Source organism: Urtica dioica, chromosome 2 (assembly GCF_054948205.1).
Source record: "Urtica dioica subsp. dioica isolate 48M chromosome 2, U.dioica_male_clone48M_v1_H2, whole genome shotgun sequence".
Lineage (NCBI taxonomy): Eukaryota > Viridiplantae > Streptophyta > Magnoliopsida > Rosales > Urticaceae > Urtica > Urtica dioica.
Genome location: NC_142757.1, coordinates 54,155,448 through 54,183,344, shown reverse-complemented (window position 1 = coordinate 54,183,344; position 27,897 = coordinate 54,155,448). Strand labels below are relative to the sequence as shown.

The 27,897-nt window shown below is 37.2% G+C and overlaps 2 protein-coding genes across 2 annotated transcripts; both read left to right on the top strand.

The window, feature by feature from the left end:
- The first annotated feature begins 1,058 nt into the window (after window positions 1-1,058).
- On the top strand, window positions 1,059-8,233 carry LOC149405721 (glutamate--cysteine ligase, chloroplastic-like). Its single transcript, XM_089607866.1, has 8 exons — window positions 1,059-1,086; window positions 1,228-1,368; window positions 1,448-1,546; window positions 5,975-5,988; window positions 6,296-6,388; window positions 7,723-7,803; window positions 7,894-7,963; window positions 8,049-8,233. Exons 1-8 carry the CDS (start codon window positions 1,059-1,061, stop codon window positions 8,135-8,137), a joined length of 615 nt encoding a protein of 204 aa, XP_089463992.1. The 3' UTR covers window positions 8,138-8,233.
- Window positions 8,234-17,956: 9,723 nt separating this feature from the next.
- On the top strand, window positions 17,957-18,763 carry LOC149405720 (actin-depolymerizing factor 7-like). Its single transcript, XM_089603915.1, has 2 exons — window positions 17,957-18,189; window positions 18,492-18,763. The coding sequence occupies exons 1-2, from the start codon at window positions 17,972-17,974 to the stop codon at window positions 18,640-18,642; spliced, it is 369 nt and encodes a 122-aa protein (XP_089460041.1). The 5' UTR covers window positions 17,957-17,971; the 3' UTR covers window positions 18,643-18,763.
- Window positions 18,764-27,897: the final 9,134 nt, after the last annotated feature.

Sequence of the window (27,897 nt, the reverse complement as noted above, 5' to 3'; positions counted from 1 at the left end):
AGAGAGAGAGCCGGAGAGAGAGAGTGAGGCAGAGAGAGAGCCGGAGAGTGGGAGCCGGAGAGAGTGAGGCAGAGAGAGAGCCGGAGAGTGGTGGCGCGCGCGGCTTGGCGGAGGAGCTGCTGGCCGCCGATCGAAGCTCGGCTTGACGGAGGAGCTGCTGCCGGCGGAGCGTGGCTGGTGTCGCAGATGAGGCAGAGAGAGAGAGACGCGGCGGAGGTGGTGGAAAGGGCGGAGCGCGGCGGAGGTCAGAGAGAGAGAGAGGGTTTTTTTTTTAAAGTGCATGGCTTTTTTTTTTGAAGTGCAGAGAGTTTGAGCGGCTGGAGAAGAAAGGATCGCGACCTGGGTTTTTAAACAAAACCCTAATAATCAGGTGCGACAGAATCGCACCTGATGAGTTATCAGGTGCGACTAGTCGCACCTGATTATAAAAAATAAAAAATAAAATTTCATTCGCCATGTCAGATTAATGAAATAAAAGAGGGGGAGATGAGGCCCGCTCAAAAATTTCAAACTATCTGATGCGACATAGTCGCACCTGAAAGTTTCAACATATTTTCAGGTGCGACTAGTCGCATCGGATTGTCAAAATCAAAAGACAATTTGAGCGAATTTTTTCGGCTTCTGATTGACTATCAGATGCGACTAGTCGCACCTGAAAGTTATTTAGATGCGACTTTTAGGTGCGACTAGTCGCATCTGATAGTCTTGCGCATCAGAAAATCAATTTTGTTGTAGTGTTGTTTAAAAACCCAGGTCGACTCTTCTCCTCCGTAGCCGCTGAAACTTGTTTTTTTTTGTAAACTCGTTTTTCTCTCTCCCTCTCTGCGAACTTCTCTTCTCCGTCCTCATTAGCCGACTATTCCTCCGTCCCTCTCTTCTCCGACTATTCCTTCGCCTAAGAACACTTCGCCGACCACCACAAGCGCCCGTCTCAGGTTCCGCTGCCTCAGCCGGCCACAGGACCACCACAAGCTTCCTCTCCGATCGACATCCTCAGGTTATCTATCTCTCTCTCTCTCACTCTATCTCTGGCTCTCTCTTTCTCTTACTAATTTTCTATGTTTCATCAGCCGGAGCTCCGCCACCGTCTCCGCCGTCTCGCCGTGCGCTGCGCTCAGCCCCGGCCCCGCTGCCTCCGAGTCACCACTGCCTCTCTCTCTCATTCGGTATTTCTCTCTCTCACTCCCTCTCTGCCTCGCTCCCTCTCTGCCTCGCTCTCTCTCACAGCCACGTACCCGTACCCGCCTCACAGCCACGTACCCGTGTGTCTCTGGTCCTCTGCCTCGTACCCGGCCACCGGACCTCCGCCTCATCCGGCCACCGGACCTCGCCAGTCACCACTGCCACCGTCCCTGCTCCGGTCACCAGGTTATCTCTCTATCTCTCTCTCTCACTCTATCTCTGGCTCTCTCTTTCTCTCACGGCAATTTTGCTCTGTTTTGTCCAGCTCCGCCATCGGACCTCACCATCTCCGCTATCCCTGCTCCATCTTCGACAACGCCTCAGCCACCGGACCTCACCGTCTCTGCTGAATCTCCAACGCAAGGTTAGTGTTTTTATTTTTTTTTTCCTGTTTAAGTATATATACATATATATATATATATATATATATATATTACTAATTCATATATGAATATATGTGTAATAATATATGTATATATATATATATGTGTGTTTGTATATTGCATATATGTTTAATTTATATGTGTTACTAATTATAGTATTATATATTGTGTTAAGTAATTTTAATTGGATTAGTTTAATTTAATGTGTAACTAAATTAGTATTAATTTGATAATTAATTTAACATGTTTAATTAGTAATTTGGTTAAGTTTAATAATTCTATTAGTTTAGGTTAAAAGTTTAAATTGATTGTAAATTAGTGTTTATATTAGGTTAAAATTAAGTTTTAATTGTTTTTTGACATGTTTTGATATATAGTTTGTGACATTTTTAAATTTTTTGCTTTTAATTAATTTAGATTAATTATAAGTAAATTATTACCTAGAAATTGTAATTAGTTTAATAATTACATTTATGTTGCTTAGTTTATAATTAGTTAATTAATTTGTGATAAGTTTGTGTAGTTGATTTAACATGTAATGAAATTGTAATTTAAATAAGAAAAATAGTTTTGTGACATGCTTTGATAGTTTGTGACATGTTTTGATAGTTTGTGATATTTTGTTTATTTCGATTTTTCATTTATAAATGTTGTGATCGAACCACGGAGGTTCGGTTTAGGGCTGAGCTAATTTATAGGATAGTTCTGGATGGTTTGTATATGTTTTTAAATAATTTTGCAGGTTTTTGGTTTGTCAGTATAATAGGGGAAACTCTGCCGAAATTTCGGTAGAGTTTCGAATTAATTAGTTTAAAAACTCCCAACTTATTCAATCCGAGCTCAAAATAACATAGAATTCATAATCTCTCTTTCATTTTGTTCTCCGTCGTCCTTTATCAATAACTCTTCCAAACTTTCATTTCTCGCTCTCATTCAGCGAAATGTCCAATCCAAGTAGAGATTGGATCACAGAGAATAATCGGGTGACATTGCAGTACAAAACCGGTGTTAACGAGTTTATTCGCGCTGCAAGAAGATTCCCTAACGAAAAAGCCAAATATCGGTGTCCTTGCAAACCTTGCAACAACGTGAGATGGCACGACATCGGGGTTGTCAGGAATCATTTGCTGAACAAGGATTTTACCCCAGGCTACACAAAATGGTATCATCACGGCGAGCTCGAGCGTGTCGTCCTTCCTCATGAAGAAGATTCCATCGGAGGAACAGATCAGAGAGGAATAGGAGGATTGCACGGTGCTGTGGAGGATATCAGGGATCACGAGGATTTCGACGATGCTATGGAGCCGACCCAGAGCGAGGTGCGTGCAGAGGAGCAAGTGGAAGACCTCTTCGCCGAGTTGGAAGCAGAATTGTACCCTGGATGCAAAGAGTATTTTTCTTTGTCGTTCTTGGTTTCGTTGATGCACCTCAAAGTCACGAACCATTGGACGAACAAGTCGTTTACAGAACTCTTCCAGCTGGTAATCGAATTCCGGAGAAGCATTACGAGGCAAAGGCGAAGCTGAAGCGTTTTGGCATGGGATACGAGATGATCGATGCGTGTATTAACGATTGTGTCCTATTTCGAAAAGATCTCGCGGAAGTCGACGTGTGCCCAGTATGCAACGAGAGCAGATGAAAGCCAACTGGGAAAATGATACCGCAAAAGATTTTGCGATATTTTCCCCTGAAAGATCGATTGAAGCGGTTGTACTGTCTCGACACACGTCGCTTCTGATGCAGTGGCACGAAAGAGATCGCGTCAGGGAAGTTGGTGTTCTACGACATCCTGCGGATGGTACGACGTGGAAAAACCTGGACGAGAGATACCCAGGCTTTGCTGCAAAGCCTCGAAACGTGCGGCTTGGACTAGCTGTGGATGGATTCAATCCGTTCGGAGAAATGAGTTTATCGTACAACATGTGGCCTGTGGTACTAACTGCGTACAACTTGCCGCCTTGGTTATGCATGAAGAAAGAGTACTTGATGCGGATGCTTTTGATCCCGGGGCCTCACTCACCAGGAAAGGACACGGACGTGTTCTTGCAGCCAATTGTCGAAGAGCTGAAAGAACTGTGGGAGACCGGATTCCGCGTTCGAGATGGCGCCAACGATGAAGTGTTTCGATTGCGTGCCGCGCTACTCTGGACGATTAACGATTTTCCAGCTCGATCCTATTTATCGGGATGGAGTGGCCAAGGGTATCTCGCTTGCCCGACGTGCAACCTTGACACGCCGTCTTTGAAAGTCAGAAACAGGATCGTCTACTACGACCATCGTCGATTCTTGCGTACGCGTTACCGATTGAGAAAAAGCACCGATCACTACAAGGATCGCCATGAGAAACGTAGTAAACCCGAGAAGTTGACTCCGCAAGACATACTCGCTCAGTTGGCTAGTGTGTCTTGCACGACAACTGGCAAACATGCTGGCTCCGTGGGCAGAAAACGAAAGCGAGCCGAGTGCGAACTAAATTGGGCCAAGAAAAGCATCTTTTACGAGTTGCCGTACTGGTCAGATTTGGAGTTGAAGCATAACATGGACTTCATGCACATAGAGAAGAACGTGTGCGAGGGGACCAACAACCGGCTCTACTTCGGCAAAAGCAGCGCTTGGGGTACCCGATGCGAAAGTTGTTAGGTATGACCCAATCAACCAAACCTTCTACCAGGACGTAAGGAAAACAATAAAAAAGGTAGGAGTATTCAACAACCGCGTCGGCGCTTTGGTGAAAGTCCATATCCCGGTCACACTTCGTGATTGGAACGAAGTGACGCCCCAGATGTTGGGCAATATTCTGAGCGCACTTCATTCCGAGTACACTTTCGTGTACAAGGATGATGAGACCGAGGAGCTGCTTCCGGCGGATTGCTATCGTCATCAGATTGACCAGACTATCATTCGCGATGCAAAGCGAATGAGGCGCAACTAAAAGTCTAGATTATCAAGGACTTTCTTAGGCAAATGTTGTGGGCAAATGAATGTCGCCAAGAAAGAAATCCCAAAAGGATATCAAAAAGACGATTGGGAGAAGGTGATAGAGGAGTTCGCAACTGACGATTGGAAGGTAATGTATAATTCAAAAAAATTATGTTATCTTCTATGAAATCGAATTATAACGCAATTTAATATGTGCATAAAAAGTCTACTCGCAACAGAGACAATTCAAAGAACAAGAAAACGAAGTCCACACAAGGGTCGATTTCTTTTTTGGCTCATCGACATTTGAACGTAAGTTTATTCTAATTTTGTAATATTTTTTTTGCAATAAATACATTACTAATATTTTCATAAGAACTGCAGAGTAGGGAAGATGGGACTTTGGCCTCGGCGTTAAACACGTGGGAGAAAAAACATCAAGATGATCAAGGCAATTGGACGACAGCTTGGGCGCAACAAGCATTTGTAAGTTACTTGTGTTAATTACTTAATAATCAAGTTTCGATAATCTTAATAATTTTTTTAACATATGTTTGAAGGCGCGAATTATGACTCAAGTCGAGGATATGCAGCGACAAGCAGCGGAGTCAGGCCAAACGTTTGACATAGACCAGGCGGAGCAGTACGCGATGGATACTGTTCTCGGGCAACGTCGAGATTGGTATGTCGGGATAGGTCCCTCGATCCCGAGATCCTCATATCTCTTGGCTCAGGCTCAGGACGACAGCTCGTCCTCAGGTTCTTCATCGACGCGCGTTCCAGATCCAGTGATTAGCGAGCTACAAGCAGCGTTGGCCGCACAACAAGCTCATATGGAGGCGTTTCAGCGACAGTTCTTTGCCTACACACAGCAGCATCCGTCTCCCATGCAGACATCCCCCGCGATGATGCACCCTGGGACGACGCCGCCATCATCTTCAATGCCGAATGTTCAGACGCCGCCATCCGCTTCAATGCCGAATGTTCAGACGCCGCCATCCGCTTCAATGCCAAATGCTGATCAGACGCCAGGTTCGGTAGAATTTCAGCGACATCGTTCGAGCGGCAGCGCACCAGGCCGCCAAGGCGCACGAGGAAGAGGAGGCCGTGCATTCCAGAATTGGAAGACTTCGAATGAAAAAGGGAAACAAAAAGAATAGATTGTAATTTTTTTAATTTATTGAACGTAAATTATCAAATTTTATGAATTTAATATTAGAATTTCTATTAAATTATTTATATAATTATTCTAATTAATATTATTCAAATTATTTATTTAATTTAACAAAAAAATTATTTAATTAATTTTTAATAATTTTTTGAATTATAATTATTAAATAATTAATAGGCTGATTCTATATGAATCAGCATTTAAAAAAAAAACTACAGACAATCAGATGCGACTAGTCGCATCTGATACCTTCGCGGGAAAGGAATCAGATGCGACTAGTCGCATCTGATTGTACTGGTACCCGCCAAATATTAGGCAGGGAATTACTATCCGGTGTGACTAGTCGCATCTGATACTTTTCTCGCGAAGGTATCAGATGCGACTAGTCGCATCTGATACTATAATTCACGCTTTAATATCTTATTTTGGAGGATATTCAGGTGCGACGTTTGGTGCGACTAGTCGCACCTAAACTGTCGCACCTGATAGTGATGACTTTCAGGTGCGACCTGATGATACTTTCAGGTGCGACTATGGTGCTTTCAGGTGCGACTTTTGTCGCACCTGATGCTATCACCTGATGATATTTTTATATTAAGTATAATTTCGGACAAATATTTTGTTCATATTTATTAACCAGGTGGGCTTACTTTACGACGAGATTTCGCTGCAAAATGTTATCGACTTGATATCCGACTGGACCGAGGAGGAGAGGCAAACGCTGAGAAATGAGGTAATAATAATAGTACATGAAATATTTATCACCTATATATCTCAGTTACTATAATAATGACGTCACGAGATATATATATATATATATATATATATATATATATATTATTTTTTTTTAAGGCAACTTCGCTGCAGTGGGGGTTGAATTCACGACATCAACACAGGAGGTGGTGTGGAATTACCACTAGGCTATCCTATGTACCACATGACGTCACGAGATATTACCTAGGTCCTACATCTCTAGCCGCGGCGACATTATCTCGCTGCGGCGAGAAATATTCGCCGCCGCGGCGAGAAGGATACCGTGGCCAAGCAGTTTTTTATGAAACTTCCTCGCCGCGGCGATGAAGGAATCCCACCGCGGCGAGATGATCCTACAACGGTTATAAAATCCGTTGTAGGACCTTCTCTCCGCGGCGAAGACATATTCTCGCCGCGGCGAGATTTTTTAGGTTTTCCCTATATAAGCCCATTTTCAGTTTTTTTTTTCTCATTCTCCTCAAAATGCAAACGCGAGACAACCATTTCGGCCGATTCTGTCCTGATTTTTTCTTCCAAATTCCCTCGCCACATCCTCACCGCCCCGATTTCTCGCCGTCGCCTTGTCCTCGCCGCCATTCTCGCTCGTCACGTCCTCGCCGCCCCACTCTCTCGCGCCTCTCTCTCTCTCTCGCCGCCTCTCACTCTCTCTTTAACATTGTAAGGTATGATTTTCTAAGTTTTTAAAGTGGTTATTGATTTAATTTCGTGTTGTTGATATGGATTTCGTGTTTTTGAATATGGATTTCATGTTATTTCCCCGAGTTGCATGTTGTGGTTATTGATTTAACAAAATTAGGGTTATTGATTTAAGGTGGTTATTGATTTAACAAAATTAGGGTTTTTTATTTTATTTTCTTTGTTTAGAACACGAAATTAGGTTTTTGTTTGACATATTATGAATGAATTTGAGTTAGAATTTGTGTTACAATGATTTTCCTTAAATAAAAAAAAAATTAACGAAAATACTTACATAGTTGACTAGTCATCTTACCACGGATAAAGTATACAATATATGTATGGCGTCGAATTATTTATTTATTTATTTTTATATTAAGTATAATTTCGGACAAATATTTTGTTCATATTTATTAACCAGGTGGGCTTACTTTACGACGAGATTTCGCTGCAAAATGTTATCGACTTGATATCCGACTGGACCGAGGAGGAGAGGCAAAAGCTGAGAAATGAGGTAATAATAATAGTACATGAAATATTTATCACCTATTTATCTCAGTTACTATAATAATGACGTCACGAGATATTAAAACATCCTGAGTGTATACATATTTTTAGGTTCCTAGAAGTGGCTTGAATACACCTTTCCGAGATGGATTACTTAGACACGTTGCACAAGATGTTGTCAAGTGGGCAAAGGTAACTAAATTTGATCTTAATAAACCATATTTTTTTTTTTATTACTTTTGTTGTCGTTTTATGAAACATACATGTCGTTTTTTACAATAGGATGGCCCGGAAAGGAGGGGATTGAGAGAATCAGGCTATCTAGATGAGGTGGCTGACGTGGCAATGACGGGTAATAAACCAGGCATTAATTATAAGCACTGAGGTTCATTTTTTCAAACAGAAAATCTTATGTTGCTCTCGTGATTTCATTTCAGGTGTCACAAAGGCTGAAAATATTTTGGAGATGTATTATGGAAAATTGGAACAATGCGTCGATCCACTTTTTAAGCACATAATTTATTGAAATCAATTTAATTACACGTATCTGTTTATTATATTATTGCCATATGTGATCGAACGTCTATTATATCAATTATCTATTGTGGGATGATTTAAATAATATGTTGTTTTGGCCTAGCTTGTTAAGTTCGAATACTAAGTTTCAAAAAATCAGTGATCAATTATGTAGTCAATCTCTAACTTAGTTTTAAAGAAGTAGCAAACGTTTAGTTTATTTTATAATATAGCTATTTACCAAAATTTACATATGAAAAATATCACAATTTTCTTTATGTAGCCAAATCATAAAAACCGACCACTAGCTCACGTTTCAAAATTCTGTAATTAATAGTCAACAAAATCAATTAAGTGATTTCATAGGTCACGTATGACAATTTAAAAAAAATGTAATTTTTAAACCTAATAAGATTAAAATAAACTATTTAAGCCAAAATTAAGACAATATCTTCTTTTTTAAACCTAATAAGATTAAAATAAACTATTTATATAAACTACTCGGAAATTAACAAAATTTACAAAAAAATTCAATAGGAAAAAGCATAAAATAATTACAAGGATTTTTTTTCCTTGATCATCTCACCAATAATCGTTCAAAAAAATTTAAATTACATACCTAAATGAGGTGATGATATATACAAAAAAAAAAAAAAAAAATAAAGGTCAATTGCCTAATATAACCATATTTTCTACGTTATGTTTTTTTTTAAATAACTAATCCCTAATCACTTGGGTTTATGTGTGAATGAAAGTCAATGTAAATAAGTGCAAATATATGGACTACAAAATAGGCAAGTGAATATCATCAAATAAATGAGGATTGCGAATGAATGGCAATATATCAATGCTGAAACGTGGGCTAGCAATCGAGTAAAAAAAAAACGTGGGCTAGCATTTAGCATTTTTTTAATTAGAGATAATCATGTAAATTGCTATTTGATTAATGAGGTCATATCATCAAATATGGTGACATTTTAAATATGTTTGAAACTTGGCTAGATTACAATTCCAACATTTCAAGTGACCTAATCCGTAGGATTTTACTAAAATTTTATTTTAGACACTACATGTTAAGTTGCAAATTCGACTATAATTTTTATTATGAGCCTTAATTTTCGTATATAAGTATCGAGCTATAGATACGAATGGTAATAAAATCCAGGGATTACTTATGAATAATAGTTTTAAGCAAGTAAAATTTAAGTAATTATTATAAACTCGTATATTAAATCCAGCATGAATCATTATAAACAAACAAAAGGACTAATATTTATAAACATACAGGGGTTTTTAAAAAGAAAAATTAGACGGACTAGCCAAATTAAAACGTTGAGATTGCATTTTAGCCAACATTTACATTTATTTTGAGAAATAGCCAATTTCGCTGACGTGGCGTTCAAGCCAATATTTTGCTTCCAGTTTTGACCTTTTTAATTAAAAAAAAATATAATTAAAGAAAATAAAAATTGATTGCTAACATATTTATGATTTGATTGCCAAGATATTCTATTTTGATTGCTAACATATTTATGTTTATATGATATATAATTGATAGCATGTTAGGAGTTATTGTTGAGTATTTATTTTTATTTTTTTTTCATTACACGTCTCTCTCTCTCTCTCTCTCTCTCTCTCTCTCTCTCTCTCTCTCTCTCTCTCTCTCTCTCTCTCTCCCCACTAGAGCAGCCATGGAAGCCGCGCAGAGATCGCTCCTCCTCGAATCCTCGAAGCTCTTCCCTCTCCCGCCCAACTTCACGCCGTCGTACGGCACGTCGGGATCCCGCGCCGACACGTCGCTGCTCCGATCGACGGTCTTCCGCTCCGGAATACTTGCCTCGCTGAGGGCGCTCAAGACACGATCCGTGATCGGGATCGCCATCACGGTGTAGCACAACCAGGTCTCTGACAACGGCATCACGATCGCTTATCCCTCCGGCGGGATGCTCGACCAGGCATGGGAGCCCTTCGCCGACTCCCTCGCCGCCGCTCCGAGCTCCGATCGAGTCGTCGAGTTCGTTGCCGAGTTCGCGGAGCCGGAGGTCGGTTTTCGTCTCAGGTAATTAGTCTTTGAATTTTCCATATCTTTGTCGAATTTCAGAGTGTGAAATTCTAGGGTTTCGATTGGGGATTTCGAAAATAGTTCTTGTTTAATTCATTTAAATTCGTGTTAATGTTTGTTAATTCGTGTTAATTCAGTTTATTTATGTTTATTTTTTGGATTTCAGAAATAATTATTGTTTAATTCAATGTTGATTCATGTTAATTAACGTTATTATCTATTAGTTGCTGTTACTTGACTTTGTTTTTGAATTTTTTCCTTGTTCTTCCCAACTGATTCATGTATGGAACGATTTTCAATCCTGTTAATTAACGTTAATATCTGTTAATTGCTGTTATGTAGGTTTATGAACGATTTCAATCCAGTTAATTAGCGTTAATATCTGTTAATTGCTGTTAATTGACTTTGTTTTTGAATTTTTTCTCGTACGGTGTAGGTTTGGATGCGTGTTTGAAAGATAAGCATTTATCACGGTGGATTTGTTAGATATGCATTTATCACGATGGATCTGTTTTAGTTGGCATTTATTCACGCGATTCCAATTTCATTTCTTTCTTTTTTGGACGCGGGAATCTTCCAAATATTTTGATTTGATATTATTTAAATGAAGGGCAAATTTGTATTTTTTTACTGTTAATGTGGTATATTGGCTACACATTAAAAATAAACCAAAAGTTGACTATTTTGACAATTACAGCGTTTGACTTTGCTATTTTGCTCGGGCTCCCTTTTAAAAATCATTATCATTTATATAAACAAACAAGAAGGTCTAATCATCATAAGAGCACTCTAGCTAAGTAGCCATCGCAAAACTTGAAATTGCAAAGTAACCAATGTTCTTGTTATACTTGATAATTAACAATTCCAAAAATATTACTTGATGGTATAAGATGCTATTGCCCTCAACATTTAGTTTTACACTCACTTATACTGAATAAGAATTAAATGACAAAAAAATTCAAATGAAAATCGATTTTAATTCAAATGAAATTTAATATTACTAACCAAATACTTCATTTTCTACACCAAAAAATCATAATCCATATTTCTTATAATTTTAACTTCCTATTTATTACATTATCGTCCATATATATTTAACTTGTATCTTTTGTATCCGATCATGCTATACAATTTTATACATATTATATAAATTTAAAATAATTATGTGACACTCCAATAAATACAAAGTAATTTTTTTTAAATAAACACACATTACATATAACATTTAAATACTCGGCGATGTATTTTCAATGATGAGGAATCCTATATTCCTAAATACTAGATGTTGCTTATGTCTATCATTTTGTAATTTGCACTTGACTTTGTAGTGTGTTATATTTTAGGAATTTTTTTTTTAAATTTTTTTTAAATTTATATATATGCTATGTACTTTAATGACTTTAGATCATAGTTCATACCAAATTAGAATAATATAACATGATTTTGTGATAAATTAATATAACTACATGTAAAATATTAAAACACATTAAGTTTTAGGGTAATTTTGTAATTATTTTATTTTATTTTAATATGATTAAAATCCCACTCAAAAAACGGGGTGGAAGGAATAGAGAAACTCTAACTTTGGAGTTTTTCTATTCACCCACTCCATAATATATTGTGCGGCAGGTAGACGGCCTAAGCCTTTCGATAAGAAGGTCGATGATTTTGCGACTATATTGGATGTTTGGGAGGCTGATAATGCAAAAATTATCACGTGGATTAACAATTTGGTTACCCATGCTACAACAAAAACTGACACCAGCCGCGACAAAAGTCGAGCCTATTGCTATGAAAGTCGTGGCTGTTGGTACTTCAGCCGCGACAACAGCCATGACAAGTCGTGGCTGTTGTCGTGGCTGTAAAGTATTTAGCCACATCAGTTGTTGTGGCTATTCTATAATCTCAAATAATGAGCGCGAGAATAAGCCCGCTCTAATGAATAGATGAAAATAGCAACAGCCACGACTTGTCGTGGCTGTTTCATCTAAAGTCGCGGCTATTTAGCCACGACTCGTCGTGGCTATTCCCGAGAATAAAAATTGTGGCTGTTGCCATTGTTTATTGTAGTGGCACTCGATCGGTGCTTAGTTGGCGAAGTACGAGACTACAAAGAGGTTTGGGAACATCTTGAGAGACTCTACATCTCTCGACGTGAAGAGCAACGACTAATTCAATTTTTATGGCGCTTCGCGACGAATTTGAGGGATTGTGTGGTGCAATTCTTCACCGCAGTCCTCTTCCTTTTGTGATTCTGTGGTCAACGAGCTGCTGGCCGAAGAGGTTCGTCTCATGTCTAAGATTGACAAGGAGACTTCGCCATCTGCATCGCCTGCTGTCCTTGCTGGTCGTCTAGTGGTAGTGCGCCTAAGCCATTGATGACAGTCCATCTGGATAAGTGTGCTTGTTGGGCAGAGGTAAACCGCAGCAGCAACATCAACGACCATCTCAACAATAACAATAACATCCATCCCAGCCGTGGGCACCTCGTCCGACTGCTCCGTGGGCAACCCGTCCGACGGCTTCATGGACACCTCAGTTCACCAACGATATTGCTACCTTATATGTGGATCCGTACATGTTTGAGCAGTTACAAGAGTTCTTTGCTTTGAAGCCTCAAGTCATGTCTGCCTCTTTCTCTAAAGGTTTGTCATCATCGTCAGTCAACTCTAAATCTTCAGATATTTCACTTCAAAATGTTATGGACTTGATATCCGATTGGACCAACGAGAGGAGACGGAGATGCTAAGAAATGAGGTAAAAATTATGTGCTAATTTTTTAAAAATAAATTACATGTTAATTATTTCTTATATATCTCAGTTATTTTTATTATGTCTTCCATGGGATATTCAAATATTTTTTATTGTACATATTTTTAGGTTCCTAGAACTGGCTTGAATACCATTTTCCGAGATAGATTACTTAGGGACATTGCTCAAGATGTTTGTCGAGTGGGCAAAGGTAACATAAATAAATTTGATCTTGAACCATTCTCTTATTGTTATTGTTTTGGTGTCGTTTAATGGAATAGACACGTCATTTTCTGGTAGGATGGTCTGGAGAGGAGGGGATTGGAAGAAAGAGAGATCGAGGGAGTGGGCTCGAGGAGGAAGACAACACCTCCGCCGGAAATCGGCGGCTACAGTAGCAGAATCCGGGAGGGGAGTGGTGATTCCACCGAGGCGCGAGGCTTTCGGTGACGCCGAGCTGGACTCTGGCGAGACATGCATCGTTGCCAGCCTGGCGAGCCGCCGCGACACGCAGGTGATCCACATCGATCCCACCACCGGCGCGCTTGGCCTCAATCCCGCCGGCGATTTCGAATATGAGAAGGACGCTGTGGAAGAGGTGACGCGGGGATCGCGGGGAACGGCGACGAAGGCGCGGACCATTTTGGGGTACGCGGCGGTGGGCGGCGTGGGGCTGCTGCTGGTGGCGACGAAGGTGGCGGCGACGATCCCGTGTCTCAAGGCAACGATCTATGATTTTGTTTTTCTCTCGACTAATTTTGGTTCTCAGGAATTTCAGCGTTCATTCTTGTTCCTGGAACGCATGTGCTGAGAGAAGTTTATGGTTTTTTTTTGCTGAGAGAAGTTTATGGTTTTTTTTTTAATACAGTATGTTCGTGTAAATAGATATCATATTTACAGTATGTTCGTGTAAATAGAAATCATATTTACAGTATATTCGTGTAAATACAAAGCTTATTTACAGTATATTCACTGTAAATACAAAGCCTATTTACAGTATATTCGTGTAAATAAAGTGAAAAAAATTCTGGAAATATTTTGGGCACGAAAATTATGGAAATTATGAATATATGGAAGACAATAATATCAATGAATGAAGAATATATTTACAGATTTTATCCATAATTAATTGCAACGAATATAGAAACTAATTACCTAAAGTCAACGCTGAAAATTTCCAAATACATAACAATTAATGGCTGAGAACTTTCAAAATCTGCTCAAAATTCAAATTTCAAATTTGAAAACTTCCCTATTCGGTTTCAATATTTAATTCGAAATTTTTTAAAAAAATGCCTAATTAAAATAGCATAAGGGTAAAAAGGTAAAACTAATTCAATTAATAAGCTGTCACGTAAGAAGATGACTATTTACGGGAAATTAACGAAAGGTTGGCTAAAACCAAATTGCTAGTGTTTTAGATGGGTAAACATTTTAATAGTAACATTCCCACATTTATCCCACTGGCTCCCGCAATAAATACTAATTCATAGTAATTAGTCCACTGAAAAATAAACATTCTTTTTCCCTAGTCACATTATTTAATATATATTTGTTTGCGGGGAACAAATCTTTCGGAACTATTTAAACACCAACTACGTACCGCCAAAGTTTCATATTGGCTGCGGGTCACTCTCACTTATCAACACAACAACGATTTTTCATATCCATGTAAGAAATTGACATTTGCAAATAAAGCCAAACTAAGGTAGTGGAAAAGCGATTAACTAAATAAAGTAGAGTCTGAGCGATAATATCCTCAGACAAATCAAGAGAACAGATAATATCCTCTCATTTTCCACCTTCAAATGCGATCCAAGTGAAATGAATTTGGACATCGTTGAAGAAAGAGCCTTCTAAGTAAATAAAATGGCCTTTAATTCTTCTTCACTTTATATTTATGTCCAATTTTGCTATTTTGTGAATTCATGGAGACTTTCTTTTTCTCAAGACCACAAATGTTGTTAATTAGAATTTAAGAAAACTAAGCACCTAGGGGGTGAAAATGGTTGGTTGAGATTATAGGGTAACAAAGGCTGTCAATATTTTGGAGATGTATTATGGAAAATTGGAACAACGCGTCGATCCACTTTTTAAGCACATAATTTATTGAAATCAATTTAATTACACGTATCTGTTTATTATATTATTGCCATATGTGATCGAACGTCTATTATATCAATTATCTATTGTGGGATGATTTAAATAATATGTTGTTTTGGCCTAGCTTGTTAAGTTCGAATACTAAGTTTCAAAAAATCAGTGATCAATTATGTAGCCAATCTCTAACTTAGTTTTAAAGAAGTAGCAAACGTTTAGTTTATTTTGTAATATAGCTATTTACCAAAATTTGAAAAATATCACAAATTTATTTATGTAGCCAAATCATAAAAACCGACCACTAGCTGTGCATGTGGTCAAGACTCCAAGAGAAAGGTGCATGTGGTCAAGACTCCAAGAGAAAGGTGTGAATGTAGAGTTACTTTTCTTTTCTGTCTTCGATGAAAAGTGTAATTCGTGTATTTTTTCTTCAATCTTGGATGAAAAGCATTATTTGATGTTTTTGGAAGTACGTAGCTTCTTCTCAAATGCGATCTTCATTTATAGCATCTTCTAAAAGCTTTTTTTTTATAAACCACCTCTAAGAACTCCCATTATCAAAGAACTCCCATTAGATTCGTTTTTTTTCTTCTTCTTTTCAGTGATCTCTTCTTCGTTTTTCAGAAAAAACATTTCACCTACGGATCAAGCGAAATAATGGTATGCACTTTCAAATTTTCAATTTATTCTACGTCAGGGATCGACTCTCAGATCCTTTACAGCGTTAGTTAGTTTTTTTTCTTCTCATCGGTTCTCTTATTGTTTTAATTATGTTATCTTTAACTTTCTTTCCTCGTTAACTTTCGATGATAATGAATTGTATACTCATATTTTTCTATAAATTTCAAACTCGAATACTTTATTTATTAATTTGATCATTTTAATAAAAAAAAAATAGTTTATTCTATGTATTTCTTACCGTTCTAAACTCGAATACAATTTTTTTAAAATATAATTAACTATAATTATTTTTCTTCATTCTATGCATCAAATATATACTTTATTGAGAAGAAAAAAAAAATTAATTCATTGGTTCTTTGATGATCGATGCATATATAAAATATTATTAACTATTTTAATATATTTTATAATCATATGAAGTATTTTTGAAGTTTATATTTTTAATCTATTTTATAAAATATAAATTTAATAAGAATTATTAATTTTAAACAAATTTAAGAATTTATTTTTATACACAATCCACTTGTATATCTTATATACACGTATACAATATACTTCAAATCAAATATGATAATTTTTCATTTATTCTTCACATTGGATATCAAAATACTTTTTTTTTTTTTCATATTAACATAAGTTGTTTTATTTTTTATTTATTTATTAACATAATTTTAACCACGAGCCTTTTTCCTCAACGAAATTTTAAACACCATGCCAATATTTGGCAAATTCCCTAAAGTAATGATATAGCTAGGTACTCAAAATTCGAGACTCTTCAACATTCCACACTAAATTGATTAAACCTTCTCACGCCATATGATTTGATGTGTTTTTGGAAGTATGAATGATCCACACTAAATTGAGCATGTAATATCCACGTTGGCAGGCAAGCCAATCCGACGTGTACATGATCAACCCTTTTTTTTTTGTATATGAACTATAGCTTAACTCATTCCGCATGTACATGATCAGTTCCTGCCATTTTAATTTCCGACTTGATTATGAGTAAGAAAGATGGATTGTGTGATGCAATTAATGTAAATTTTAGATAAAAAAAAAAAATAGATGTGAACTTTAACCATGATAGATACATTTTAAACATAAGACATTCAATATTATACATCTTAAGAACTTGAATTAAAATTAAGATAATATCATTTTAAATGAAATGTTTTCCAATAATTAATTTTAAAAATGTAATCAGTCGACATTTTGAGTTATAAAATTTATAAAATCTCGAATTAACTATAAAGTATGTTTATACGAAACAAATAATTGGATCTAGAATATGATGAAATCTTCCACGTTACATTACTCGTAGATCTATATATGTATATGGTCAATTTTCAACAGTTTTCAATGATATGTATACTCACCTTGTGACGTTCCTACTTACTGAAATACTCGTAGATCTATATATGTATATGGTCAATTTTAAATAGTTTTCCATGATATCTATACTCGATTTGTGACGCTCCATCTTACTGAAATAGAGCAAGACGACGAGGCCAACAAATGGGTAAGAACCAAATTTGTTTTTGGAAGTATGCGATCCGTGTAAGAACCAAATTTGTTTGTCCTCGAGAAAGGGGAAGTGTGCATTAATTCTTTTATATCCACACCGTGTAAGAACAAAATTCGATGATTTGATGTATTCTTCTGAAATGCGATCGTCGTTCGGAGCCTCTTCTCAAAGCTTTTTTTTATAAACCAGCTCTAAGAACTCCCATTATCAAAGATCGCACTATAGGAGTTATCCATTTGTTTTCTTACACTCTCGCTGAACACTTAGATTCGTTTTTTTTCTTCTTCTTTTCAGTGATCTCTTCTTCGTTTTTCAGAAAAAACATTTCACCTACGGCAAGCGAAATAATGGTATGATCGACTCTCATTATTGCTGCAATATATAATCCATGCATCTTCGTCTCTTAACTTAACATGCTTGCCTATAAGTTGGTACGTAACTAATAATATTATCTAATCTCCATTTTATTTTTAATTTTTAATCCAGCGTTTTTTTTATGCCGAAGAAAGTTGAGATTCTTTTAACTAATGTGTATCGAAAATCTCCATTTAATTATTTTTATCACATTTTTTTTTGTCTTAATAGAAATCAATATTTAGGAGAAGAAAATAAATATTAGTTTATTGCTAAATGTTTAAGACAATAATTAACTACAGTAGCGCAATTTATAATTGAAAGAACAGGCGAATGCAGCTGCTGGAACAGCGGTGAACGACGAGTGCAAAATGAGATTCACGGAGCTAAAAGCGAAAAGGATTTATCGTTTCATAATCTTCAGAATCGACGAACAACAAGTTGTCGTTGAAAAGCTTGGTGGACCTAATGAGAGCTATGATGATTTCATCGCCAGTTTCCCATCTGAGGAGTGCCGTTACGCAGTTTATGACTTTGATTTCACAACGACTGAGAATTGCCAAAAGAGCAAGATCTTCTTCATTGCATGGTGATTTTTCGAAAGTTTAAATCTCATTAAAGTAGGCGTGTTTCATGTCTCTAAGTAAATTCCACTAGTTGAATTATAGCATGTCATCATTTTAACTCGTTTTTTTACACGCACACACATACATAACTAGAAAAAATCTGATATATCATAATAGGGACATATGATGAGAGACAAAAAAAAATTGGGATTATTTTATTACACCGCCCAAAACAAAACTTTGTGCATCAATATAAAAGAAAATTTTAGAGTCCAATGTAGGTTTATTTGCATATAATGATATTATTTAATTTTTATTGATATAGGTCTCCGGACGCATCTAAAGTGAGAATGAAAATGGTATATGCGAGGTCGAAAGACCGATTCAAAATACAGTTGGATGGCATTCAATTCGAGTTGCAAGCGACTGATCCAAGTGAAATGAGTTTGGACATCGTTAAAGAAAGAGCCTTCTAAGTAATTAAAATGGCCTTCAATTCTTCTTCACTTTTTATTTATGTCCAATATTGCTATTTTGTGAATTCATGGAGACTTTCTTTTTCTCAAGACCACAAATGTTGTTAATTATAATTTAAGAAAACTAAACACCTAGGGGGTGAAAATGGTTGGTTGAGTTTATAGGGTAACAAATTCTATATATCATGTATAGTTGACATAATAATTGTTTTGAGTATGTAGGTAAAACTTATACAATATTTTTCTTACTATATATATATATATATATATATATATATCTTTTAACGTAAGCTAACCAACCGATATCCCTTCTCATTTACCCTGGAGGTTTTTTTTTTAAACTTATTTTCACTAAGCCATATCAAATTTATTGTTTACTAAATAGCCAACATTTTGTTATTATAGTTAATTAGTCACTTATTCTATTAACAATAATTAATTGATAATTTTTCCCAAATAAAATTATTTGGGTATGTTAGGAATCCCACATTGAAAGTGAATGAGAACTAACAAGAGCTTATAAATGTCATGAATTACTCATCTCATTACCAATTGGTTTTGAGATGGAATCTCATGATACTTTCACATGGTATCAGAGCCCATTAAGCCCAAACGAGTATCCGATACAATCGTTGGGATTCGGCCCAAGATGAGCGAGCGCAAAGAGCCGCCATCTTGAGGGTCGTGTTAGGAATCCCACATTGAAAGTGAATGGAAACTAACAAGAGTTTATAAAAGTCATGAGTTACTCCGCTCATTACCAATTGGTTTTGAGATGGAACCTCGTGATACTTTCACAGGGTAAAATTATCAATTAATTGTTGTTAATAGAATCAATGACTAATTAACTATAATTAACCAAAATTTGCCTATTATGCAAACTTAAGGTTTCTATATGGCTATATAACTATAGAACCCATATTACAATTCATTTTAAGGTTTTTATGCATTTTTACCTAAAGGTTTTTACGCATTTAGATTAACATAGCTCACTACCAAATTCGGTATATTTAATTTCACCGTGTAAGGAGAGAATATAAAGCTATTGTCTTTATTATTAAAATGACACAGGTAAGTTAATGTTAAAAAAATTCAAATTCATATTCATGATTTATATATTTTATATAAAATAGTATTGATCAAATTTATTTTTTATTCAAACATTTAAATTTAAATCAAATTCAATTGAAAATTAAAAAAAGAAGAGAGAATGTAACTACTAACTAGAGATAAAAACACGCCTAAAAGAAAGTGAAAATGGAGGGGATAGTAGTGTATAAAAAGATAATATATCATTATTTCTCATTATTTTTCTCTACATTTTGCCATAGAATAAAGATGGATTTTATTTGATCCCACTAAGCAATGCTAATTATATTCAACCATCAAACAAGACTTGATTCAATCTTGTGAACTAGAAGGAGAAGTTGGGCTGATTGTTCATCTTGTGAATTTCCTCAATAATGAAGCCTTTTTTTTCCAAATCGCGAACTCCCTAGTAGTCGTAGTCGTAGAGAGAGAGAAAGACAGAGCGCGAGATTTTATTGATATCTAAAATTCTAAAACCCTAATGACAGAATGAATGGTTTGTTCGTTGATTCCGTTTTGATGTCGTTTTTCGTAATCTCTGTCAATTGTTTGAAAAACGACGTGACTTATTTTTGTAGGATAGAGAACTGTGATGGTTTATAAATAAAACTAGTGATATCTAGATGGTTTATAAATAAAACTAGTGATATTTATATTTAAAAAAAAACACTACTTATAGTTTCAAACTTGTTTTGGATTATGAAAATAGCATACTAATTATAAGCGCATTCACGGGTGTGAGACTCAACCGTCATATAGCTCATCTGCTGTGAGAGTATCAGTGATTTCAGTGCGCTAATATTATTCATATTTTTTTGTTAAGAAAAATATTGTAAGATTAAGTAAAATATTTCCGTGTTTTTAAATATATCATAATAATATTTTATTTGTTTTTTGCATTATAACAACGGCGAATGATTTGGCCTTTGGAGTTGAACTCAATAAAGAAGATTATAGAACCTTGCTCCTTAATATTCATGGTGACAACATAGACCCACAAGCATTTCTTTAGGAGTGAGAGATTAAGAATGAGATCTTCTTCGTTTTCATTGTTGCCTCCGAGAGATAACGGAATAGAAAAAAGAGGAAGAAGGGATCGAAGACGCAATCGATTCGCCTAAATTTATTAGTTGGAAATATCGGGAGTTTCAATCCTAAGTCTAATCCATTTATTTTTGTTTATGACTTTTAAAGAAAAACTTTTCATGATTAATATGATTTAATTTAATATATTTAAACTGCTTCAAATATGGCTAAGTGAGATAGTTTATGCCAGAATTGGAACGAATTCCCCTAAAAAAAGCGTTTTAAATACATTTACAAATGTAATGTTTACAATTCTCTCATTTACTTGAAAAGCTAATGAGGACTATAGATGTCACCTACTCGAACTCAAAATTTTCATATTTTATTAATATTAACTATTTTCATTCATATTGTCGTGTTTTTAATCGGACAAAAATATAAGTTTAACACATAATTAACTACATCTGACATTTAAGTTCGAATAACGATGAATAATTTAAGTTTCCACGTAAAAGACATTTTAGATTTTGTGGGATTTGAACTCTCATCCTCTAAGGTCACGTAAATGGTGAAATGTCTCTTTGTTATGGTAAATTTTTCGTGATTTACAGATAGTAATGATAAAAAAAAAAAAAGTAGGATCATTTAACAACGGTGTCTTGGTTGGTTAATTTATCACAAATAGATAAGGACATAAATTGTTTATAATTAACCTGATTTCTCCAATGTATCAATCTGATTATACAATGAGGTCTAACTATATCTACAATGAAAAGAAGTCTCAATTTTGCATTGATTTTTTTTTTTTTACAAAGCATGAACAAGTTTAATTATAATTTTATACACTAGTAAAGAAAGGGTTCTATAGGTATATAGTCATATAGAAACTTCAAGTCCGCATAATAACCAACATTTAGTCAATTATAGTTAATTAGCCATTGATTCTATTAACAATAATTATTTGAAAATTTTCTCCAAATATTTTTTTTTAATGTCAATTAATGAGAGGGAGTTAACTATAATTAACAAAGCGTTGATTATTTATATGTTATGATATTGCCAAATTTGGATGTGATTATGAACTATTGTTAATCCAAATGCATAAACCTTATGGTAAATTATGATCTTATACCGAATTTGGTAGTGAACAATTGTTAATCAGATCTTTTTTCCCGGATTTAATATGAACCTTCTTTCTCTTTCACAACTTTATGTCTCAACTTATATAATATTTGGTATTTGTAGTTTACATACATATATATATATATATATATATATATATATATATATATCATATTAATATATCTAAGTTTAGATAGATAGATTTCCTTCTTGAAGTTGAAAGTGCATACATTACATTATATAGGACTGTGTTGGACCAATTAAAAATTGAAGAGTAACTCCATTATCATATATCTATGTTTAAATATTTCCATGATCATATAAATATTGTAGAAAGTTGCAATATTTTAAAGCGTAAATTAGTAAAACACGCTTTGTGTTTCCTAAGTTAAGTTTCGCTACTGGGGGGCCAGAAATCGGGACCTATGGCGGAGGGAACGATCCAGAGACGCAAGGGAGTTAGAGGCGTGGAAGGGAAACAGAAACGCTCCAGGTCACTGACGGCGGAGAAATCCTCCTGGAAAAAGAGAGCACGTCAAGCTCAGGAATCACTGTCTTCAATCCCTCCCATGGCGGTCATAAGTCTATCTACCGATCTGAATGCCTCGTAGGCCCCGCTCTTGTTCCCTCTCAGAGGCAGGACCAAGAGATGTACACGCCAGCCTCTACCCTCACTCCGACCCTTGCTGTTTCTGGTCAATTGGATTCGGCAGAGGTTCTCTCGACGTTTGAAGCGGCACCCCGCAGTGATGTGGGCGTTCGGGAGCAATGATTACCCTATTCTGGAACGTCCGGGGGTTGGGTAACCCCGGGACGAAGGAAGCTCTTCAGTCGCACTCTCGTAAGTATAAGCCCGATTTGATCTTTCTTTCGGAAACTAAACTTACGAGTAGGGCGGCCGAACGAGTTCGTCTTTTATTGGGTTTTGATAATTGCTTCGCGGTCGACCGAGTGGGTCGTAGTGGGGGACTCATGCTGCTTTGGAAGGATACGATCCGCTTCTCCCTAGGATCGTATTCTCGTTTCCACATTAACGGGGGAGTGGAGGATGAAGAAGGACGTGCTTGGGGGTTCTTGGGACTCTACGGGGATCCGGTGGAGTCCAACCGAAAACTTACATAGGAGCTTGTTCGGCGAGTGATGGCGCCTCCTACAATGGGCCGTGGCTTGTTGGAGGAGATCTTAACGAGGTGCTTGCGGATAGGGAGCTAAGCGACGGGAGGACTCGGGAGGCATATCTCCTTGACTCGTTCCGGCATATGCTTGAAGATTGCGAGCTCGAGGATCTAGGCTACGAGGGAGCGGATTTTACTTGGCGTCGTAGCTCTTCCCCGGATAGTATCGAGGAGAGGATCGATCGCTGCCTTGCTAACTCGGAATGGAAGACTCTAGTTCCGCTAGCGAAAGTTTTTCACCTTGAGTATTGTCTACTCTTCGGTTTCGGGGCAAGTCGTCAACTTCGCAAAGTCCGATGTTAGCTTTGGCCGATCGGTCTCGGAGGAGTCTAAACTCGCGGTCGCCGCTAGCCTTGGAGTGTCTATTACCCCGTGCCACAAGAAGTACTTAGGGCTGCCCACCTTCACCGGCCTCCGTACCCGCGAGTTGTTTGCCTTTGCTCGTGATCGGGTGTGGGAAAAAATCAATTCATGGAGGGGAATTTGGTTTAGTTAAGCCGGCCGTGAGGTGCTCATTAAGGCGGTCCTCCAAGCCATTCCCGGGTAAGTTGCGAGTTGCTTCCGCCTCCCGAAGACCCTCATCGGAAACATTCACAAGGTCATCGCAAAGTTTTGGTGGGGAAATAGGGGTGACGAAAAGAAAGTACATTGGTGTAAGTGGTCGGAGCTAACGGCGCACAAGTCGGATGGGGGTTTGGGTTTCCGAGATTTGGAACGCTTTAACCAAGCACTCGTGGCTAAGAATGTGTGGAGACTTTGTCGGAACCGAGGCAGCCTTGTGGAGAGAGTGTTTGAGGCTAGCTACTACCCTAACGGTTCACTTTTGGAGGCAAAGTGTTTATCCGATTGCTCTTCGATGTGGCGCGGCTTGATGTGGGGGAAGGAAATCATTGATAAAGGTTGGAGGTGGAAGGTTGGGGATGGGGAAAGCTCCGACCCTCCCCCGATCCCCGAAGATATGCGTGTGGCCGAATTTAAACACCACAACAGAGAGTGGAATGAAGCCTTGGTCCGAGCGATGTTTGCTAGGAATGACGCGGATGACATCCTTGCCTTTCCTACTACCGACGAGGGGCTGCCCGATACCATCTGGTGGCATTTCTATAAGGACGGGAAATATTCGGTCAATAGTGGCTACCGCTTGGCCTCTAACCCGACCCGGCGTGCCATTGCCTCCGCTTCCGCCCCGGGGTCTACCGAAACGTGGTGGAAGACCCTTTGGAAACTCTCAATCCCGCCTAAAGTCAAACTTTTTGTGTGGAGAGTTTGCAAATGTTAGATCCCGGTGAACTCGATACTTGTCCGACGGAAAGTCACTCTTGATGCTAAATGCCCGGTGTGCTACGGAGGTCCGGAGTCGATCGGCCACGCTTTTTGGGGTTGTCGATGGGCTCGGAAAGTTTGGAAGCTCACTAACTTTGAGGATTTGTTTCTTGTTCTAGTGTGGGAAATTTGGAATCATAGGAACAACATCTTAATGGGTAAGGATAAGTGGTCTCCGGAGGAGTTCGTAGAATGGACCGGGGGTTTTCTTGATGCTTACCGGAGAGCTAACCCGCCAAGGCCGCTGTCCTTCGCGAAACGCGTGCCACCGGCGTCGGAGTGGCAGCCCCCGGAGCCCGGTATGGTGAGTGTTTGTGTTGATGCGGCCATTGACTCTCGCGGGGGGAAAATTGGTACCGGATGTGTGATTAGGGACCACCGAGGATGGGTTATCGCTTCGGAGATCTTGGTGAAGAACGCCGGTTCTTGCGGAGGCTTTTGCTATGCGGGGAGGTCTTCGGTTGACGATGGAGCTTGGATACAACCGGGTGAGGGTGCAATCGGATTGTCTTGAGGTGGTTCAAGCCGTGAAGAGAGACGCTACCCCGGCGATGGAGCTTGGCACTCTCCTTGGGGACATCAAGGTTTGTAAGTCCCTTTTTCCCTTATAGAGGTTGCTTACCTTCCCCGTTCTAGTAATGTTGTTGCCCATTCTTTGGCCCGTTTTGCGCTTAATTTTACTTCGGCATCGCGGTGGTTGGGGCTTGTCCTGCCATGCGCGATGAACGACGTTATCGATGATATCTGCCGTTGTAACCACGGTATTCCTCCGCCATAAGTGAGGCTTGCTATTGAATTCGCCGTGGTACCGGCCACATTTCCTAAAAAACAAAAAAAGGTAAAGTTTCGCTACTTGAACACATGCATGATTTGATTGAATCAAATACCAATCAGAAAATAAAAAAAATGAAAGATGAAAACACAAAATCCAAATCTAGGATATCAATAGTTTGTTATGAACAATCCTTGCCCATTCCTTTTTACCAAAACAGAATACACACACATTCGAATTTTCGTTGTTCCTGTATCTAGAATCCAGCCTAATCTATTTAGCTTTTTTTCTTTAATTTTTATTTTATTTTTTATTTTATTTATGTAAATAATCTTAGATATGTACTTTTAATACTATGAATACTATACGAAAAAATACGAAACAATTTGCAAAGACAAATAAAATTGAGGAAATTATAGTGTAAAAATTAGCCCGTTACTACTACAAAAACATTGATTAACAGCGTTTTTTAAACGCTGTGAAATATGATTGAAGGCGTTTTTTGCACGCTGTTGTATCGCATGATGTTAAAAGTATTCCACGGCGCCTAAAATAAACTCTGTCTAAAGTGGTGCCACGTAGGAGCCACGTAAGAATTTGGGCGAAAAAGTTTTCACGGCGTTTGTATATAAGCGCTGTCTAATGTTTTTCACAGCGTTTGTATATAAGCGCTGACTATTCTTTTCCAACGTGGCATCCACGTGTCTTCATGGCGGGTAAGAAGTTTTCACAGCGTTTATATACAAACGTTGTCTATTCTTTTCAAAAGTGCCATAAGACGTTTATTTACAAGCGCTGTGTAATGTAATTTTTTTTATATATATAAAAATTTGAATATTACAAAAAATTCATGCACGCAGTTTCAATATATATTCCAAAATCCGAACCTAAACATACCAATACGAATTTTTAATAATCCATTCAATAATTTCAAAATCAAATTCTATTATTCGTACTTTGTACCGTATATTTAAACCGAAACATATCAAACCATGTAAACAAATATTCATGCACCGGAAACACACTCACTTTACATTCACATTTGTCGATTTGACTTCTGTGTCCATAAAGTTTAACACCATTTGGTACCATTCTTCTCGATACGCATCTATTGCCTCATCGATTGGAGAGACGGGATCGGAGAGAAGCATCGCGTCCCTTCGCGTCTTAGAGCTGCCATGGCGATTTTCGCTTCAGATTTGATCGCACAATAAATGAGATTGATGGAAAATTCATACTCATAAATGAAAGTTTTCCATTTTGACGTTTAATAGCATTCATCATGGAGGTGATTCACAATTTGCTACCATACCATGTAACATAACAAGAGAAAAGATAAAACAACTCAAAAGTAAATTGCTTCCTCTCAAATCTTCAAATAGAATCTCACAAGTTACTGACCCCTAGTACATGAACAAGTTACATATCCATCTGATCTGTGTAGCCTCTTTGCCGAGTAAGCAGCTTCACCCAATCACTTATAGTAAAAGAGACTATACACTCCATTGAATAAGAAACGTACTAACATTTAGAGAAAAAGAGAAATATACTATAGATTCAATAATTAAGCATCTTAGGTTAGAGTTGAGAATAATTATATACCGGTTATTTTATGTTCATTCAAGAATATTGAAACTATAAGCAAACTCTTATTCTAAATGAAATTGTAAATTAAAACTATAAGCAAACTCTTATTCTAAATGAAATTGTAAATTTTTTACTGTAAAAACAACTAAACTGAAAATGTAGATATAACAAAACAAATACATAAAAAAAAAGTAAAAATAAAAATAAAAAATAAAAAAAAGAATTGTATATTTCAAATATTGGAAATTTCTTATAAGAGAATATTGTCTCGCTTATAATTAATATATGTTGAAATTGGATTTTAATTTAGAATATAATATTGATGAGAACAAATGAAAATTATGAAAGAGCAAAGACAATATCACGAAGTCAATATTGTGCTCTTATTGCCATTGTGAAAACCAAAAGAGTGAAGTAGCAAGCAAAATGAATTATTGGTCAACTACAGCCGAATTACCAAGGCATGAAACATATACATCAGAAATCTGAACACCCGTATCTCACATGTTATAAACTAATATAGTGTCTCCAGAAGAACAAAAGAGAGAATGTTGACTTACTTCGGTTGAGCTTTTCAGACAAGGAGTGTTTGAAGGAAGTGGTGCTTCTGAGAGGACATCCTTTCACAGAATCCAGCTCCGGACAAAATTATCCTAAGAGTTTGATACTAAACTCATGATATCACTATGAAGGAATTTATGCTCGTTTTTTTTTTAAATAAAGATCTGTTGAGTTATCTTTGGATAACACGAACGATTTAAATACCTGGCAGCAGGAATACAAACATTTCCCATTGAAAGCCCAAGCTAAACCTGTGACCTACAATCCTCGACCACATTAATTGTATTACCTGTCATGAGCGTCATATGAACCTAACTTATTAAAAGTACTGTTCTACACATCACAATCCCAAACTTCAAAAGATCCAGCTCCTTTGCCTATTGCTAAAAGCATTTTGTTTGATGATTGAGTCGGCACAGTCTCGGGAATAGGATCGATCTGATCGCCCAAAATCTTCGAAGTGAAGTGTCTCGCCTCGGAATCGAGATCGACCCACTCGGCCACTATTCTTCTAGCGCCCTGCAACGCGAAAAATATGTATATATATTGATTAAACGTTACGCAACATAGAAAATACAAGATAAATTAAGTAAAAATAAA

Bases quoted from the DNA above. Each gene is read 5' to 3' on its own strand.
- LOC149405721 (XM_089607866.1), top strand. From the start codon at position 1,059: ATGTTTCATCAGCCGGAGCTCCGCCACC. The intron at 6,389-7,722 runs GTAATAATAATA...ACATATTTTTAG, and splicing joins GGCAAACGCTGAGAAATGAG to GTTCCTAGAAGTGGCTTGAA. The intron at 7,804-7,893 runs GTAACTAAATTT...TTTTTACAATAG, and splicing joins ATGTTGTCAAGTGGGCAAAG to GATGGCCCGGAAAGGAGGGG.
- LOC149405720 (XM_089603915.1), top strand. From the start codon at position 17,972: ATGAGATTCACGGAGCTAAAAGCGAAAAGGATTTATCGTTTCATAATC. The intron at 18,190-18,491 runs GTGATTTTTCGA...TTATTGATATAG, and splicing joins AAGATCTTCTTCATTGCATG to GTCTCCGGACGCATCTAAAG.